This window comes from Haliaeetus leucocephalus, unplaced genomic scaffold (genome assembly GCF_000737465.1).
Source record: "Haliaeetus leucocephalus isolate CR32 unplaced genomic scaffold, Haliaeetus_leucocephalus-4.0 Scaffold317, whole genome shotgun sequence".
Lineage (NCBI taxonomy): Eukaryota > Metazoa > Chordata > Aves > Accipitriformes > Accipitridae > Haliaeetus > Haliaeetus leucocephalus.
The window spans coordinates 9,956,359-9,975,240 of NW_010972753.1; the positions used below are offsets into that span (position 1 = coordinate 9,956,359).

General features: G+C 43.9%; 1 protein-coding gene across 1 annotated transcript in view; it reads left to right on the forward strand.

Annotated features, from left to right (window-relative positions):
- Nucleotides 1–16,488, forward strand: part of LOC104834194 (amine oxidase [flavin-containing] A-like) — a 38,663-nt gene extending 22,175 nt beyond the window's left edge. The window contains exons 4-15 of the mRNA XM_010571368.1: nucleotides 391–495; nucleotides 1,762–1,853; nucleotides 4,647–4,788; nucleotides 6,594–6,743; nucleotides 7,846–8,005; nucleotides 9,296–9,392; nucleotides 10,918–10,971; nucleotides 11,903–11,960; nucleotides 12,391–12,488; nucleotides 13,930–14,041; nucleotides 15,512–15,574; nucleotides 16,061–16,488. Of these exons, the coding sequence (XP_010569670.1) occupies nucleotides 391–495; nucleotides 1,762–1,853; nucleotides 4,647–4,788; nucleotides 6,594–6,743; nucleotides 7,846–8,005; nucleotides 9,296–9,392; nucleotides 10,918–10,971; nucleotides 11,903–11,960; nucleotides 12,391–12,488; nucleotides 13,930–14,041; nucleotides 15,512–15,574; nucleotides 16,061–16,216 (1,287 nt within the window). The 3' untranslated portion in view covers nucleotides 16,217–16,488. The remainder of the gene's footprint in view (nucleotides 1–390; nucleotides 496–1,761; nucleotides 1,854–4,646; nucleotides 4,789–6,593; nucleotides 6,744–7,845; nucleotides 8,006–9,295; nucleotides 9,393–10,917; nucleotides 10,972–11,902; nucleotides 11,961–12,390; nucleotides 12,489–13,929; nucleotides 14,042–15,511; nucleotides 15,575–16,060) is intronic.
- The last annotated feature ends 2,394 nt before the right edge of the window (nucleotides 16,489–18,882 follow it).

Below are 18,882 nucleotides of genomic sequence, written 5' to 3' on the forward strand. Positions count from 1 at the left end.
AAGAAAGCCGGAGAGGGACTTTTTACAAGGGCATGTCGTGATAGGACAAGGGGTAATGGCTTTAAACTGGAAGAGGGTAGATTTAGATTAGATGTAAGGAAGAAGTTCTTTACTGTGAGGGCAGTGAGGCACTGGCACGGGTTCCCCAGAGAAGTTGTGGATGCCCCATCCCTGAAGTGTTCAAGGCCAGGTTGGATGGGGCTTTGAGCAACCTGGTCTAGTGGAAGGTGTCCCTGCCCATGGCAGGGGAGTTGGAACTAGATGATCTTTAAGGGTCCCTTTCAAATCAAACCATTCTATGATTCTATGACTTTGAGAATTTTGTGTTCCTGAGTAATGAAGATGTGGTCTGTTGTGTTTCAGTTGCTTATATTCTTATGTGTATTTTAGGGAAAGTCACGCTTTTTCACGGGTATTTCCCCTTCAACATGGAATCCCTTAGTGTATCTGGATTACAATAACTTCTGGAGGACCATGGACAAGCTGGGAAAAGAGGTAGGCTGTGTAAATTGCATCTGTTTCCTACAATGCTCATGTCACCACAAGTAAATCTAGTTTTGTTTTGTTTCTGGCAGGCTTTTTTATTGCTTCTTTAATATAAAAAAAAGAAACATCCATCAGGAAAGATATCTATGTGCCCAGGAACTATCAGGAATAACAGGGCTTCCTAACTGAGAGGACATTGGACTAGATGACCTTTAAAGGTCCCTTCCATCCTAAACCATGATTCTATAAGAAGGTACAAAAAGATCTGGAGGTGTCTAAGATATCTGAAAAAAATGAGGTTGAACCTCAGTATATGTACTTTCTCATGCCAGGGAAAACCATTCCATGAGCTGGGAGATGAGAAGGGTTTTTCCCCTTCCCCTGTAACAGCCTTTTTCAGTAAGGATGATTCTTTTTTGTAGCTGCCTAAGATGGGCTCCAGTTTGGCCTCATAGTAATTTTATTCTAAAATTTTATTTCTAAAATTCTTAAACAGAAAATACCTTCAAAATTCAAGCAGTACAACTGCAGATCTTCCTGTGTGCAAAAAGTAGCCCCTGGAGTGTCATGCTGTCTTTCAGATATTTATCAGTTGCTTTATAATCTGGCTACAAACCAGGGGCCCTACCTTACGATAACCTTCAAGCATAGCTAACTGTATTCCTGCAAAGTTCATTGAGTTTATGTGGTTTTGCAGAAGCAAATTTGTGCATGATACTACACATTTTTTTGGCAAATAATACATATTTTTTGAAGATTCAAATATACGACAGTGTTCTCACATGTCATGGTACTTGCATGCAATGGATTATTATTAAGAATTTAACTGTCTAAAAATAATTTAATAGTATCTAGACATCTTTGCTTCCTCTGTAGTTAAGAGAGAGACATAGGGACCTTCAGATACCCATCTGTAACTGACTGAATCTCTGACTGGAGAAAGAATTTTTCCCTCAGCTGTTAGAGGACACCAAGACAACTAAATTAGAATAGACACCTCAATTCTGGACAACTAAAGGCCAGATGAGTCCCAACATATGGATATAGTTCATTGGTCAAACAAAGCCAGATTTGGTGATCATGGTACAATTCATGCCCAAAGGTGCTAATGGAAACTATTCTATTTAGTGAATTTATTCCAAGTTTACAGCCAAATGCAGGGGACAAAAGCAACTCCTGCCCAACATATCAATCAGCTCTGTGCTACTAACTAGCTATGACCAGGCAGTGATGTAGTACTGAATAATTTCTAGAATGTTTTGCCTCTGTCTCCAGATTCCTCTCGAAGCACCATGGGACGCTCCTCATGCTGAAGAATGGGACAAAATGACCATGCAAGAGCTGATAAATAAGATATGCTGGACCAAGTACATAACTCTTTATTCACTTTGAAATCCAGCTGCAGAATGATAGTGGCTCCCTGGCAAATTCTGGGGTACAGCTGAGTACAGCTGGGGTACAGGTAGTGAGAGAGCAGGAGGTGTTTGAGATGAGGCTGGCCTTTGTGACGGGCGGTGGAGGATAAGGTGGTACACAGAGCCTGGGCTGGTTGGCAGGTGGGATTAAAGGCGCTGGGGAAACCTAGGAGCTGAGGAGTGATGTCCTCTGACTCTTGGCTATGCCCTCTCCAGTTATCAACGCATCTGCTTTTACTGCGTAGGCTGCGTCGCGTGTACCACGGAGCAGGCAGGTGCCTCTGACATGCTGGAGAGCAGCACACCGTGCCAGAGGGCAGCTGCTTTCCAGTGGTCACCCAATGGATGGGGCAGTGCAAGACCCGGGGAGCGGGGAGTGAGCAGCTGTTGGCACTGGAAACTCTGGAGAAGTTGAAATGCTGCTCCTTGTTTCAGCAGTAGTGCCTGCTGGGCCTCCGAAACCCTTGGAGGGAAACAAGGCAGCTGAGGCAACCTTTCTCATTGCCTTTCACCTCCCTGGCTGGTTTGTGCCTGAGCCCCGTTGGGAGCTCCGCATTCGTCCCAGCAAGCCTGTTGCTGTGCTCGCTCAGCTCTGCCCATTGCAGTGCACCCTCCCTCTGCTCCTGGCAAGCTGTCCTTGAATGCCAGCCAGCTCTCCTGGGCCTGTTTGCCCTCCAGGGTAGCCTCCCATGAGATGCTGCCAAGCAGGTCCTTGAGGAGGATAAAATCTGCTCTTCCAAAAGCCAGGGTTGCAATTCTGCTGTTTGTCTTACTCCTCTCGGGATCTTAAATTACACAGTGTCTTGGCCATTGCAGCCAAGACTGCCCTTCACCTTTGCATCGTCCAACAGGTCTTCCTTGTTTGTGAGTAGCAGGTCCAACAGAGCATCAACCCTAGTTGGTAGGAAGAGGGTCCAAGGTGTTGTATTACCTAGAAAATGGCCAGTGTGTTTTATATGTCTGTGAGGGACCACACTGTACAAATAAAAAAAGGAACAATGTTCAATACGAGGTGACAACAACTGGAAATACTCTTTTTTTCCTTTCCTTTTTCAATTAATTCTCTTTATAAGGCAGAGAGAACTGTGCTTGTATGAGCATTTGTGTCCCTGCTTGCAGTGCCAGCCCCTGTGCTATTCTGTAATGCTTTCCTCCCTTGTATTCAGCATCTTTTATTTGTGTGGCTGTGCTCTGTTTGCCCTTTCATTCCGAATGTGGTTTAGCACTGTGCCTGCAGCTTCCTGACCAAAACTTTCTGTTTGAAATTTATTTTGCTTGCTTAAATCTTACTCCAGCTTCATGTGATACAAGGTATGGCTGTTTGGACTTTCTCTTGCTCTCTGTGGCATTGTAGTTTTCTTTACAGTTAGTTTTATGAGCCATATGCCTGCAAACTCAGTTACTTTGAACTGCCCTTTGTGTTGCAAGTGCACTGTCTCTTCCTCTTCTAGTTTTTACTGTTCCTCTTAGTCAGGGAGCTGGTGGAGTATAAGCAGAATTGGGTTTATAGCGATCTCTCCTGTAACATGCTTCTCTGCAAGACTGCTTCTACTGCCAATGGTTTTGTGGCATTCTGGTTTTAATGGATGTGCTCAGCTGAAACACGTTCAAAAACTCAGTAAAAAGCCATTTTAGATCTTCAAGCCAAGCCAGATTTTTCTACACATAGTTAAAAACATAGTGCCCTAAGCAGAAAAGCTCTTCTGCAGCATTTTCTATATGGCTTGGGTCAAGATTATAAAAGATTTGTTTGTCATGTGTCACAGTTCAGCATCTAATGATCCTGGAGACTGTCTTCACATTTCTCAGGACTGAACCTGCTACAACTGTTTAGTGAAGTGGTGCTTTCAGGATTGTGGCAGAGGGTTCTTGCATGCAGGATATTTTCATATCCTGGCTAATGAAATAGAGGTGACTGGACTTCATACCCAGGGAAATGAGGTTATAAAAGTTTATAAGTTACATATTTTAGCCCAGATAACTTGCAGAGTTCCTTCCTGTAGCAGATGATTATAAATTCATGCGGCTTCATGAAACTTCATGCAAGTCAAAGACCTTTCACCTTCTTTGCAAAATTATCTCAATTCTCTTCGCAGTCTGCAGCCACAAATGAAAGAAATGTGAATAGCTATGTCCCCATTTCCTTCTGCTGTAACTCTGTTTACGTTCAGAGGACCTAGTGTGGTAGACGGCTGACCATCTCCTTATATTTATGGCAAGGATTGCCAATTTGGTTTCTCAGGGTTATTTACCATGTCTGATTCTTGGTTTCACAAAAGGTCTGTGCAGCAGTGTTACATGGGAGATGGGGAATGTCTTGGCTGTGTGGCTAGTTGGGTCCTTTGGGACCCATCAGACCTTGGAAATGATGTGCCCGATGAGCTCCCCATGGATGAGAAATGCAGAAGAGTTTCACTAGCTGGTTACCAAATGCATTCTCCTGTTGAGAAAAATATTTGTTCTGATGAAAGGAATAGCAGCTGGGAAACTATTTAAAGAAATAACTAAGGTGAAATCAGTGGGATTTCAAACTGAACGGGTAAATGCTTTCGGAGGGAGAGAGGTGCTGATATAAACCCATTGAAACAGTCTCACTACAGACTAAAAAATGAGACAGATATAAATCATCTTGGCTTTTCTGACTTTGGGAAAGCAGCCCTTATTGAGAATAACAAAGAAAATCCTGAAAGCAGTCAGGAAGTCACATTTACTCACTGCCTGTTTCTGCTCCTGTGTCTCACGCAGAGCTGCTAAAGAATTTGCCACCTTCTTTGTGAATGTCAACGTTACATCTGAGCCTCATGAAGTCTCCGCTCTCTGGTTCCTGTGGTACGTGAGGCAGTGTGGAGGCACAGCCAGGATTTTCTCTATCACCAATGGGGGCCAGGTACAAAATGTCTCATATTCTTCCTCCTCTCTTGAAACCATAAAGAGCAAGTGGAGTGTGGTACTACCCATCAAAGCCCTGCAATTAACAAAAACAGGACAAAACACCAAGTGCATGTAGCACTGGAGACAATCACCTTCTCACGGGGTGGAACAGCCCTCTTGGCTAACTCTGTACAATGAGGAATTTTATTAGCTAGGCTTTGGGATAAATTGGGACAATTTAATAATTTTTTTTTTTTCCTGCATTCACTTCAGCATAGTCCTTTTGTTGCTGTTTTGTTGCTTTTTGGCCACTTGAAGTACTTTTTTGTACTTCAAGTGTACTTCAGAGTGAAATAAGGTTTTTTTGATGTTGAAGCCTCTGATGACAAGAGTTGGAAGTAGATAGCAAAAGGCCCTTCCTTCTTGGGACAGCTCACGTGGCAGCATGTTTCCTGAGCTACTTCAGATTGTTTCTCGCCTTGGTCATGGCAGGTGCCTGGCTGCCTGCAGAACAGCATGGTTTTCCTGTGATTGTTCTGGATGAAGTTTCAGAAAAAGGGGAGAGGGAGCTGTCAAAGTAATTTGGATGTGATATGTCAGCACCCTTTACTGGCCTTCTACCTCAGTTAACTCAGCCTCCAAAAGCATGTGCAGCATTTCAGACTTAAGCTACCGACAGCAAAAGTGGAGAGAGTACTACACCCTTCCAAGTGTGCCGGGATTGGGAGACATTAAGAGAAGTTGCCTGGAGAGATGCAAAGTCTCCATCAACATCTGTCCATTGGGGTAAGAATAGACAACCATGTGTCAGGAAGGATCTAAGTAGAGCTAATGCTGCCCCGAGGTAAGGGCAAGACCTAAAAGCCTTCTTCCTTAGGAGCCCCTCAGCCACTTTTGCTGTCCCATGTCAGCAACTGCTAGGCACTGCAGCAAGAATTAAAATTAATCCCGGGATACTTGTAGCTAAATAAGACATGTGGAGAGGGGAAAACTTTTCTTTGTGCCCGGATGGGGCAAGCTGTCTTGGTTTCTAGCATCCTTCCCTCTCCCCTCACCCCAGTCAAAATCAGTTGAGCAAAACCGCTAAGGGTTTCTGACTTAGCAGCCATGACAACTCTTACAAAACTTCTTCAGGCAGCCACTTCAGTCTTTCAGCACAAGACGTTGTGGATCCTTTCCCCCCTGCTAGTACCAGCATGTTATATGTAAAAGTGAGCTGCTTGATATAACACTGGTGGCTGGTAGATAAAGGAGGGTTAGTGCTTCCCCTGAGCCTCTGCACAGACATCACAAGGAAATACGTGCCACAGATTGTGCTTTTTTCCAGACAGCAATGTCTTTGTGTCTTCCCAGCGACAGATAAAGCTCATTGCCTGCTGCATTTGAGGCCAGACCCAGTTAAAGATCTGTTTTGCTTCTGGGCTGGTGCAGGTTTTTGCTGTACAGACATGAGTTGGTGTCTTTGTCACACGAGGGTTTTGGTAGCACAGTGATGGGTAAAATACTCAAAACCTCTTTTTAATGAAGTGATGTGTTTATACTAGCTAGAATACCTGCATTATATGTGTTTGTTCTCTAGGCTTCAGGAGTTTTTAAGCCAGCTAATTGAGGAAGCCATTGCAAAAGTGGGTTAGGCAGCAATCCCCACTGAGCCTCAGGTTTATGCCTTCATTCTTCTGAAAGTCTGGGTCTCTTTATGCACCCTTAGGACTTTCAGATTTGGCCTGGAGTTTCTTGATTATGAGCAGAAGTCATATTCAATGTCATTGTGATTAATGCTGGTGATTTTTTGTTTGTGTTTCTTTTCTGTTTGTTTTTTAGGAGAGGAAGTTTAAAGGGGGTTCTGGTCAGATATCGGAGAAAATAATGGAACGCCTCAAAGGCAGAGTTAAACTGGAGAGAACTGTGGTCCGTATTGATCAGACAGGTGATAATGTCATTGTGGAGACTCTAAACCATGAGATATATGAGGTAATTTGATCAGAATAAAAGTGGAGTATGCATTTAGTGGGGGAATACATCTGCTGTAGCTCTTAGCCAGATGTAATCAGGAAGTACTCATTTGTGTGTCTATTTCTCGGACTACACTGACACTCTGTGAAACCAGCTTTACAGATTTATTTATGACCGGGTCTCTTCTTGGTGTTCTGCTAGTTGGTTTGTGTCATTACTCTGCCTTTTCTGCCTCAACTTCTTCTGTGATTATATATTTTTACATTTTAGTTCTGCAATGAGACCATTTCAAAGAAAGGAGAAATAACGTTCTTTTTCGTATCTAAGTTTGTGGTTTGCAGAACAAAAAAAAAAGACATTTCAAATATCTTTAGTGAGATTTAGCCTCTCTGCAGTGGTACTGTGAAATGCTCCATCAGTATGTGATCACCCTCAGTGGCACCCACGGGGCGGCAGCTCCCTTCTGCGTGCAGAGCCCTGCCTGCCACAGGGGTTTGTGCAGGACTGTCGGGGTCTGCAAGACCCCTTTCTCACCAGTGACAATGTTTGGAGGATATTTAGGGAAAGCTAGCAGAAAGGGAAGGGACTGTTTGGCACTGAAGCCGGTCTAAGGATGTCCTGGAGGAGAGACTCTCTCCCTCCCTAGGGATTTTTAAATGCTGGAGTTAAACCACTGGCTTCTCCCTCCATGCTGGCTGAGTGACAGGCCAGTCGGAGGAGATGGGCTTCCTGCACTCAGCGGCCCCACCAGCATGAGAAAGCCTGAGAGCAGCAGCGTCCATTGTGATATAGTGTCACCCTGAGCCCTGAAGCAGAGCGTCCTTCACCGCTCCAGTCAGACACAGGACCTGTGAGAGGCATGCAGCGTGTTCAGGAATGCTGAAATCACCATCAGTGTTGCTTATCTAACCACAAAACAACATGTTTTTCCCAGCTCCTTTTTCTGAAATGGCAGAATTTTTTTGGTCCCCTGGAAATATCTGTGTGGGAAAGCCAAGTAGCAGAGTCAGGTGTGGGAAAGCTGTTAACAACCAGTGAGTGTGTCTTTGAAATGTGTCCTGCAGGGCGAGCTCAGTGAGAGGCAGCACCTTGTCTGTACTGACTGCGTTTTACGTTTCAGGGCAAGTATGTGATCAGTGCTATTCCTCCGATCCTGACAACGAAGATTCATTACAAACCAGAACTGCCGCCAAAGAGAAACCAGTTAATTCAGCGTTTGCCTATGGGGTGTGTCATAAAATGCATGGTGTACTACAGGGAAGCCTTCTGGGAGAGAAAGGGTATGTGGGGAAAGTGAAGGACTTGGGACTCCCATGCTATGTGAATTTTGAAGCTCTGCTGTCTATCAGGGAATAAATCCAAGGCAGGGGGTGGTAAATATGCAAAACTCCAAAACCAAACACACAGAAAAGTGAAAGGTAAAGCTCCTTAGAAAGGAGAGCTCTTCCTCCAAGCTTGAGTGCATGCCTTGTCCCAAAGATGAGTCCAGGCCCAAATAGGGTCCTGAATCTCATTGCTGCTAGCTGAGGAGGGATGACTGAGAGAACAAGCAAGGTTTCCCTGGGAAGCATTGCTGAAACCTGCAATGCACAAAAGCAGTGACCCTGCAGCAGCAGGTCCCTGCTTCTCCCTGCCAGGGACAGCGTTAGGGCAGCCAAAGAGAATTGACAGCAGATGACAAGGAGAGCTTAAGGTGTAAGCAAGACCTTTCCCTGTTTTTAATCTTCTGTTCTACAGACCTGATACCTCAGAGGACTGGAAAAAGTAGGTTAGCCTTTTGTTTAACTCAAGATATTTTTTCCATGTGCTGCAACATCATGTGTTTCTCAGCTTTAACTGATACCATTTCCAGAACTATTTGTATGAACAGATTAGTTTTCACTTCCTATGTAATGATGCTGAGAGTTGCACTGGCCGAGAATATTTCTTAATCAAAATAATATAATCTTGCATGTTTCAGAGCATAAACCGGCCATTGGGCTTAGAAAGAAATGTGGGCAGGTTTGTACATTGTTATCTATATGGGATTTTTTGTGTGTTCATCTGAAACATGTACTGATATGATACTAGATGAGATGGCCCATGTTTCTGCTGCATTACTGTTATGGGACACCATTCCTGACAGTCTTGTCGTCAGGAAAATCAATACAGGGTGTAAAGTTGAGCCTGCAGTGACCAGATATAATTACCCTGGGTTTTGTTGCTGCTGTTGTTTTGGCCAAAGTTACTCATGGAATGAACCATCATAGTTCTTGCTAGATCCGTTTATTTTTAATCTTTATTGCCCCCAATATAGAAAGCCAAAGGGACTTGCAACAATCCACAGAAATTCCTTGCTAAGTAAAAATGGAATTTAAATATGACTTTTATAAGTCTGTGTACTAAATTTCCCAGAGTCAGAGAGGAGAGAGACTATTACAAAAACACTTCAGACATGTAGGTATTATTGGTGACAAAGAAATTACTGTACAATTCCTTTTATGGATAATTTTCCTTGCTCATTACTATCAGAACCAATGATCATGAACAAGTTTCTCTGACAATCGTTTTGTTTTCTTTCCCCCCCTTAGGTTATTGCGGTTCCTTCATCATTGAGGATGAAGAGTCTCCAATTGGAATAACCATAGATGACACAAAACCTGATGGATCTTTCCCTGCCATTATGGGGTTAAGAGCTTCTAGCCCATACTTACAGCTGTGTATTTCTTTTTGTATGAAGGAGTGGAAGGAGGAGGAAGAGGGGAAATGGCCAGGTTACATCAGTAGTGCCCACTCCTACAGTCTTCATAGATGGAAGAAAGCACTTCTGACAAGCCCCTGCTACAAATAGCCTAATACAAAGGAGATGGTTGGAAAGGAGTTGCTGAATTTAGCTGTAGTTCATTTTAAGCATTCAGTTAATATTTTTTTGCTGTAGAGTAGATTTAGAAATAAATCACTTTCTTACCTAGCTTTGCGAGCCTGTATTCGGCTTATGTTGGGCCTTGTATTTAGTGCCTCAGCCAAAAAGAAAATGTAGTTGTCCAAGAAATCCTCATTTGCCTCCTCTCCATGATGAGCTGAGGCAGGACAATGAACATCAGCTGGTGGTTCAGCAGGGCAGCAGCTGTGCAGTGAAGAAATCGGGATTCTGAAGAAACTGCCAAGTAGAAAAGTTGTAGTTTGGACAAACAGATGGGAAAATATGTAACAGCATTGACTGACTTTTAAAATAGGTTAAGCCAATATGAACAAACAATCTTTACAAATGTTTCCACTGTAATCTGAGGTGAGACTGCCAAAAAAACGGCAATATAAATGTCAGGCAACTACTCCTTAAGTATCTGGCAAGGAAAGCTTGCCACTTCTACTGAACTGTACATATTTATGGGCATGTTCAAGGCTTAAAAACTTCCATGACCTGAGAGCAATAAGCCTCCTCCAAACCCCATGTGGCAAACATTTTCCTGCTTTCTCCTTGTGGGTTTATGCAACTTTCTAAAAGAGTGCAGGAACATATGTCCATCCCCCGAGTATCTCCACTAAGGTCAGATGAACTAATCACCAAATCTGTTTCCTTCAAGCTGAATAAATATTGGTCCCAGTTCTTACAGGACTGGTCCATGACACTGGGCAGTGCTTGTCAGAGCAGCAGGCTCCCCTCACTTACTAACACCAAAAGACATGGGCAGTGGTATGGCCAGCTGCCTGCGAGACTTCAAAACTCAAGAAAATGTGGGGTCTCAGTCCTTTTGGGTAAGACCTAGGTATAAGAGGGTAGGCAGCACGTGCTAGTTTGCTGGACACTGTCATCTCTCTGCCCACTTTGGGTATAATTTTGCTCTCCTGAGTCAGTGGGGATGGAGAGTTCATTCCCACACAGCAAAATGAGGCCAGTGCTGGCAGCTTTGAAAACAGGCTTGCAATCCACAACTTTCTCATCTGGCAGCTGCCAGGAAGTCCTCTGCACCTCCTCCCCTGGGAATGCATGCTCTCCCTTTCACTTCACTCCCCAGGGTACCAGGCACAGGCCTTTTCACCCATGTGACCTGTAATTATTAAGTGATGAGGTATGATGAAAAAATGCCAAGCCTATTACATACTGGTAAAGTGCTTTACCCGTCTTTTTTTAGAGTCATTTCAAGCAAGAGCTTGCAAATCAGCTGGGGTGCTGACACTGCATGATACTTACATGCTATATTTTTCTTTTCAGTTTCATCCTTACCAGAAAGGCTGTTAAACTGGCCCATCTCAGTAAGGAAGAGAGGTAAGAGTTCAGAAACTGCAACTATATCAGAAATAAATTGATTCTCTGGGATGCTTCCCCACAAGAATATGTATGTGGGTATGTGTGTGCATATGCATGGATACACATGCTCAGTGCAACTACCAATACTGGAAATTGGGGCAAAAATTGAGCTTTTAGCATAAACAGGCTGAGACACTAATGATAATATACATCCTGTTATGGATACTTCTGAGTTTCCAAGTCCTGCCCACTCTTCTGTGTTATGACTTATCAGCTCTGTGTCTCTATGTGAACTGAGAAGATTTTTCCAAAGACATGGCCAGACTGCATCCCCACTGAACGATGCTTCACCCCAGGGATATAGGGAGTGCTGACATGCATAGTTTTGGGTGTCCTTCACATTTAGACTGGGTAACAAAATTTTTAATCCCCTGTGTTTACAACAGTATAGTTTCTCCATTAGTCTGTGAAATGAACAAACAGTACTTTCTAAATGTGGGTTTTGGTACACATGCAAGTGAAAGAGGTGTTCTGCTTAGGAACGTGAGTAGTATTCTCCAGCTCATATTTTGTTCTCAGCTATAGTAAATCTGTAGGGATTTCATTGATTTATATTGCTTCTCTTCTGGTCTTACACCAGTGAACATGAGAATGAATTGGCTCTGCATCCTAAAATAACTGTACAAAGATTTATTTTTTCAGAGCTCATTGCCAAAATCAACCTTCATTTCCCGTTCCCTGGGTCCATTTTGGATGTCACATTTAGGCTTCAGCATTTGAAATATGTATGTTAAGATAAGAACTTGAAATCAGACTTAAAAACAAAGCCAAACCCAACTTTCTTTCCAATGTATTGCAATAAATGTGATTTTTTTTTATAAGAAGAGCAATAGCTGAGAGGTTTTTTTCCACCTTTTTTTTTTCTGACTCTGATTTTATTTTCATATAGGAAGAAGAAGATCTGTGAGGCGTACGCCAAGGCAATGGGGATGGAAGAGGCTTTACATGTAAGAAATGAATGCCTGTTTTCACCCCTTTTGTACAGTAATGTTGCTCCTTTGTTCTGGATGAAGCCAAAATTCCTGGTACCTAAAATGTGTACCTAAAATTGCACATCGTGCCATGCAATCTGTGCTCCCAGGGGGAGGGCAGCAGCATCTAGTACAGGAAGAGAAGAGCTGCCAGTCTCACTCTTTACGAGAAAAGAGGAGGCAGTGCATGGTTTTATTTGTCCTGTCATTTCCCCATGGGAAGCTAGTGCTTCTGTAAAAGTGCAAAGATTTGTTTTGTGCAGATGGATAGTGTTAGCCAGATGACATGGCACTCCTTTGACAGGTATCCTTAGCCTGTTTTTTCCCTCTTCAAAGGATATTTGTTTTTTTTATTTCCAGTTTCTCTGCCACTGTTTCACTCTCTAATGTTTGCTAATACTTACAGCCTGTGCATTATGAAGAAAAGAACTGGAGCATGGAGCAATATTCAGGGGGGTGTTACACAGCCTACTTCCCACCAGGCATAATGTATTCTTATGGAAGGTAAACCAGAGAATGCTTTGCTGTTTAATTTACATTTCTTAGCTTGTGTACAATGATATACCTTATGGAACAAACTTATGGCATATGTAGCATATTAGGGGAACTCCAATCCTCTTTCCATTCCCCTGCTCCCCAGCTAAGAAGGATCTTGTTATTGACTTCAGTAAGAGCAGAGTTTCTCTTGTGACTTTCAAGGAAACCAAACACAGTGATAAAGGGACCCACTAGAGCCACAAAACCTTCCCCCACTAGGTTACTTACAGTAGTTGCTGCTACACAGTATTTGCAATAGATCCCTTTAATGCTTTCTGAGACCTTGAGGGCACACATCTTGGACAGATGAAGAGTCTCCACTGACTGTGTAGGTGGAGCATCAGGTTCTGGTGAAGCCCATTGAGTCACATCACAAGGGGAAGACGCAAAACCCTTACGTGAAAACTCGTTCGCTTCTCCCACCCAGCAAAACCTCCCATGCCCTCCCCATGCAGAACTGCTGTATTCCTACAGGAACATGTTAGATAATACTGATGAATACTAGGTATATCACTGAGAAGTGTGTGAAAGGCATGGTTCAGCACGTAATAGGAACAGCCAGACAAATCTTGTATCCATACTCAAAGACCAGACAAACCACATAGCACATCGCAGCATGAGCTCCTTAGCATGTCCATCACAGAGTTACACCCTGCCTCTGTGCCAAGATACGTGTGAGAAGTCATCTCGTGCACAGACTCTTGTGTCGTAATATACCTGAACTCTTGGGTAGTGATGGGTGAGGCCTCTGACCTGGGGAAGATGGTGTCAGGCAGACAGGGAAAACCTAATCGGGGGTTAGATGGGAGCCCTTAGAGCAAGCACATCTCTCTATGGGAAAGGGAGCTCATTACCTATGGGTGGGTTGACCGCGATGCTTGTGCAGCTTTGCACAGCTGGAGGGGCTGGTTTATATGACCCTGCGGGGTGAATGCAACTCCCTGAATGCTAAGGCCTTCAGCTGCCATCCCCTTTTGGCAGGACTTGCAGGCTGGCAACTCCAGCCTCCAAACAGAAGCTGGTATTAGTGACCTGCCACTGCAAAAACATCATTCACATCCCATTGTAATGGCAGGATAACATAAATCTATCAGCTGCACTGCATTGCTGGAGGCTGTTAGGATTATCCCTTATTCCAGCACTAAAATAAGGTTCGTATTATTTTGCACAGAAGCTGGGCACGCTGATTTATGCCTTACATTTTCTCTCTCTCAGATCTTCATTTTTGTGTACAGAAGCAAGTAGGTGGTCCTGCGGGGACAGCTTATTGCACCATGGTCCCCAGCCCAGGTCTGCAGGAATTCTGGAGAACTGAAGTTGAGCGCTCCATCAAAGCCCATAAATTGCTTTTAGAAGGATCATCGCCTTCCTGTTACTTGTCATCTGACATTCTCCATTTGTTTTGAAGGATCATTCGCCAGCCCATTGACAGAATCTACTTTGCTGGCACGGAGACAGCTACCCAATGGAGTGGATACATGGAGGGGGCTGTACAGGCAGGAGAGAGAGCAGCCAGAGAGGTACAGACTGTTGGTTTGCTTTCAACGTCTCTATTAAAAGGTTAAAAAGGATTAAGTACAGCTTGGAGGGTCTGATTTCGTGCATCACACCGTGTAGTTGTGCAGAGGCTCCTAGAATTAGTGGGGAAGAATCCCAGAAAAGGATGAGAACCAAAGCCTTTTTTTAAAAAAAACCAAACTTTACTTAGTTTATTATTGAATAAAGTGAAGCCAAGAATCTCACACAAATCAGAACATTAAGCAGTGTGTTGCTGCACTGGAGACTTAAAACGAAGCTCATGCTGTATACCTAATGTCTAGAGGAAAATAGCCTCCAATCTGATGCTGCCCTTAGATATACTAACACAATTTCTAAGAAGTTAATCACTGTATGTTTTAAAAGTAAGTTACAAATGCTCACAGCTATTTCCTATGCAGCAATCTGGAAATCTGAGCATTGTTCTCTTTTTTGATCCATCCCTTCTGCTTCTCCTTTTACGAGAAAGTACGGTTAGCTTGGCTTTATGAATTCGTAATGGGCGGCTCTGATAATGTCTAAATCTCCTCAGAATGACACGCATTGGGCTGGATTCCCAGTCACAGTGAAATCCCTTTACAACAGTCTGGAGGGAGGGGAAAAAAAACCATTAAAGGGTGTACATTACAGTTACAACAGCTGTATGACAGAGCCATGGAGCTGTTATTTAAGGGAAGATCAGCCCTTTGCTTCCATTTGACAGAACATCATATTTGCCTTATAATCCTCATTACTTGCTTTGTTTCAAGTCACCTAATTTCTCTTTTCTTTTCTCCATGCCTGTGAGGAGTAGTTACAAAGATGGTTAGTTGTCTCTTCTGGAGACATTCATTTGCCCCGAGAACCACCGTGATTGTTATTATCAGTTTATTCTCTAGAAAAATCCTTGATGAGCTTTGTACTGCCTGATTAGCCAAGAGATAACTTCGTAATTCTATGCTTTGAAAGCCCCAGAGTTGTATCTCTCCTCTTTCTTTTTTGTGATCCAAGCGGCATCTTTCCTAACAGGCTTTGTGTCCCGAGTGTGTGGTGGTAACCTCACCTTGCTGTTTCTCAAACTATCACGTGAAAAAGCATTTTTACTTGTACTCAGAAAAAAATTTAAAATAAACATCTGGAGAAGCTGTAGTTTGTGTGGATTTCTGAGTGAAGTCCTACTTTTTACAAATGACTCTGTGAAACTGTCCTTTTATCCTTAAAACACTGGTTAGGCACACGACCATTTGATGACCAGCTGTCATATATTTACACAAACTACCAAAACTGCCGCCTCCTTCTCTCTTTGCTGTCGTAAACAGAGAAATCACTATACGTTTTCTGGTTCAAAGCACTTTCAGGTAGTCATAAAGCCTTTTGTCAATGTCACCTTGCTCTGACTTGCTCTGCTTTTCTAAAACTGAAAGTAGTGTGGGTTTTAATTTTTCTCACATGGTACAAACGATTTTTTCTTCTAGATATTGCATAGTATGGGGAGGATCTCAGAGAATGAAATTTGGATGCCAGAGCCAGAGTCGAAGGTAAGCCAGACTTTCTTGTTGTCACCTGGTGAGGCGCGCACCCCTCAGTCAGGCTGTGGTCCCTGCTTTGGCGATTCCTGTGGGACCTGCCCCCGGGCAAGGTTTTGGTTACCTCACACGCTGATGGTATTCATTTTTTTGACCTGTCCAAGGAATATTGTTACCCCTGTCTGAGGGGTGAATGGCCAAGACCTCAGAGTGTGGGGGACTACAAAATGCAGGAAATCAGCTTGGTTCTGCCCATTCCCAGGCCATAATTTTAAGCCAAAATAACCTCCTTCCAGTCACAAGTAACTCCACCTTCACTGTCCTGTGGCTGTTTGGGATGACAGAAAATACGCATTTCACAGCCGTGACCCTCCTTCCCCCAGAGTCTGGTCCTTGGGAAAAACCTGTGATCTCCCCAGACTAGTGGGGGATGTTTGTCACCTCCCCGCTCACGCGGTACCACTACCTTGTGATGGTACCATCTCCTCTCTCCCCCAGGATGTCCCAGCCCGACCATTCACCACCAGCTTCTGGGAGAGGAACCTGCCGTCCGTGCCAGGACTACTGTGCCTGCTTAGCTCTACCGTGTGTTTCACCTCTGTGGCTGCTGCGGGGCTGTTTGCCTATAAAAAGGGACTACTAATTCGAAAGTAGTGGGGACCACACGTCCAGTGGAAGCTGCATACTCCCTCTTCTTCCCTTTTACCAGATGAGTGTTACTTTTGAAGAGAAGTGGCATGGACAGCTGGAAAGGTCAATAGTTGTTCTTGTGATTTTTCTTTTGAGTACCATAATTCACGCATCAAATCTATAGCAGTTGCTACCAGCTAAACAGAAATAAATCAACTGTGGGAGCGTTCTTCAAATTTGCCTTTTCCTTGTCCATTTGTTTTGATTGGACATGATAATATCGATGGTATATTCCTAATACAGGGGAGGCAAAATGCAGATCACACCTTTCCCAAGAGGCAAAGAGGCCTTGGAGAACACATTCGTTTCCACTTGCTGCTTTATTTTTTACCACCGGAGATAAAATGCCCTTATGTATTCGTCTCAGTTAGCAGCTCAGAATATCTGAGGTTATTCCCATAACATCCCCACTGCACAGAAGAGATTAGCACGCCAATCAGATGTAGAATTGCCAAATTAATTTTCAAATGCATTTGATTAATTATTAATCATCGCAACATGAAACTTAACCATGAGCTGGATGAAAAGAGGTAATTAGCATGAAGCAGCTCACTAAGCGGCGAGAGAGGAAGTGCGAGTGGACTTTATTCTGCCCGCTACCGAGCAAACATCTGCGCTTATCTGTTCTGCAGGGTGCCTGCGTTGGTGCGGCACGGCCATGGCGCGGTTCTCGGTTACTTCCTGGCCCAAGAGCATCCCATCCAGCCCAGACGTTTGCTGTTAAAGCAGGGTGAAATGAATTAGCGAAGTTAAAGCCCCTCCGACTTGCAGCAGGTGCTAGCTGTTATTTTCCAAATGGCAGCAGCTTCCTGGCTCCCTGTCAACTCGCTGCCCCTCGTTTTGCTCGTAATCTGTACCGCCTTCCTCCAATAAGGAGAAATAAATTGGGGCTTGAATTACTGCCTTGTAAATTACAGTAATTGGATGCATCTGCCTGTTCCGCTCTTATTATGTACATGATACACTTAAAATAATCACTTTAGTGTTTAACTGAAGTCTGGAATATATGTTTCACAACGTACCATCATTATGCGGTCTTTTTGCCATGAAATGTGAGCATTGTACGTGTCCATGAACTCAGCTGTCATTCATCATGGGTGAAATGTGCCTTTCAATGGTCCTGGAACCTTGATAAAAGGAGCTCTTCTATAAACTTTTCTTCAGATTCTTTCTTGTGTCGTTTTTTGTGAGTTTGTGGAAGATGGTGTTTCTTTAGTATGTTAAATCACTAGGCACATCACACGCAGCAGCCACCAAATCCTTACTCTGCTCGCTATGATCCTTATGTGTACGCCAACAGAAATACCTACCTACCCAAGATGACCTCGCTTCTGGCCTCTGCTTCAACCATATTCATATATCCTCTCGCTTTTTTGTACAAAAGCCTTGCAGACACCGTAAGTGCAGGCCAATCTCAGCCTAGGTGCTGGTGGGCTCCAAACCAGAAGCCATTTCCAGAGGGATGGGGTGCTTCAGGCAGCCCCTTGTCATCAGATGTGAGCAGGTGCTCACGGTGCCAGTGTTAACCACCGCACAGAAAAGGCTGTACAGACAGTACATGTCTCCTGAGTTACTTTGTTCATTGTTTGCCGCCATTCTGCGTGAGGATCAGCCAGCCACTACCAGTTTCTCTGGGGGAAAAAAGCCTGAACAGATTATTTATAAGAAGACTATCTACATTTTCAGCTTTCAGCTTCAACTTGCCAATCTACCTTGAGCTTACACATGCACTCCAAATTACCATCAGTGGAACGAGAGAATAGTCTCAGTAGGAAGCAGCAATGTTGGATTTTGCACACAATAAACCGTAGTATTAAATGCTTGTTTAAAGGATTTTTGACAGGTCATTTGACAGGTCAGCTTAGCATCCACCTTCGGAACCTTCGCAGGGGGGAAAAGTGACTAACGTGAATTGCTGTTTGGCTCGAGGGCTCCCTGCTGACTCTGTTCTCCGCAGCTCCAGCCATTACCGAGCCAGGATTCCTGTGCGCTAGGACTACCCCGTGCATGCAGCGTGGCACAGCCACAGTGCCTGCCCGAGGGCTCGGGGAGGGAGCACAGGCTTGCTCCTGACAAGCCTTTTGTGGCGTGAAACGGTTCTGCACCGTTACACGCTTCACCCGGGGGGATATTTCCACCGCCTGAAAAACACTGTCCATAGCTGTTCAAAAAAATTCATCCATACGTGTATTTGTGGCAATTACAGCCATTCATTTTTGTGCTGACTTTAAACTTGACATCTGAATTTCACAGCTTTTGTGTGCACATGCAAAAGAGATCCCAAATCATCTGGAATATACCTGTGAGCCGACACTGTCCAGCTTTGCTTTTCACCTTATCCATGCACATTTCTGTTGCAATTTGGGTTTTGAAGTGCAAGTTCAATTCAGCTGAACTAGTCTCAAACTGTTAAACGGGGCCAGGTACTATGTTCCCCACTTCACAGGGAAATAGCACGTCTCACTGCTGTGGGAGTGGTAAGCAGTAAATGAAATGAAAGAGGTTGATTAAAATTGGCATTTCTGAAACTCCTGCAGCTCCCAGGCACCATGCTGCTGCAGAGAAAGGGCAGCGTTTGTCAGAGATTATAGACCAGTTTCCATCCTGCTTTAATGCCCTTTCTGACAATC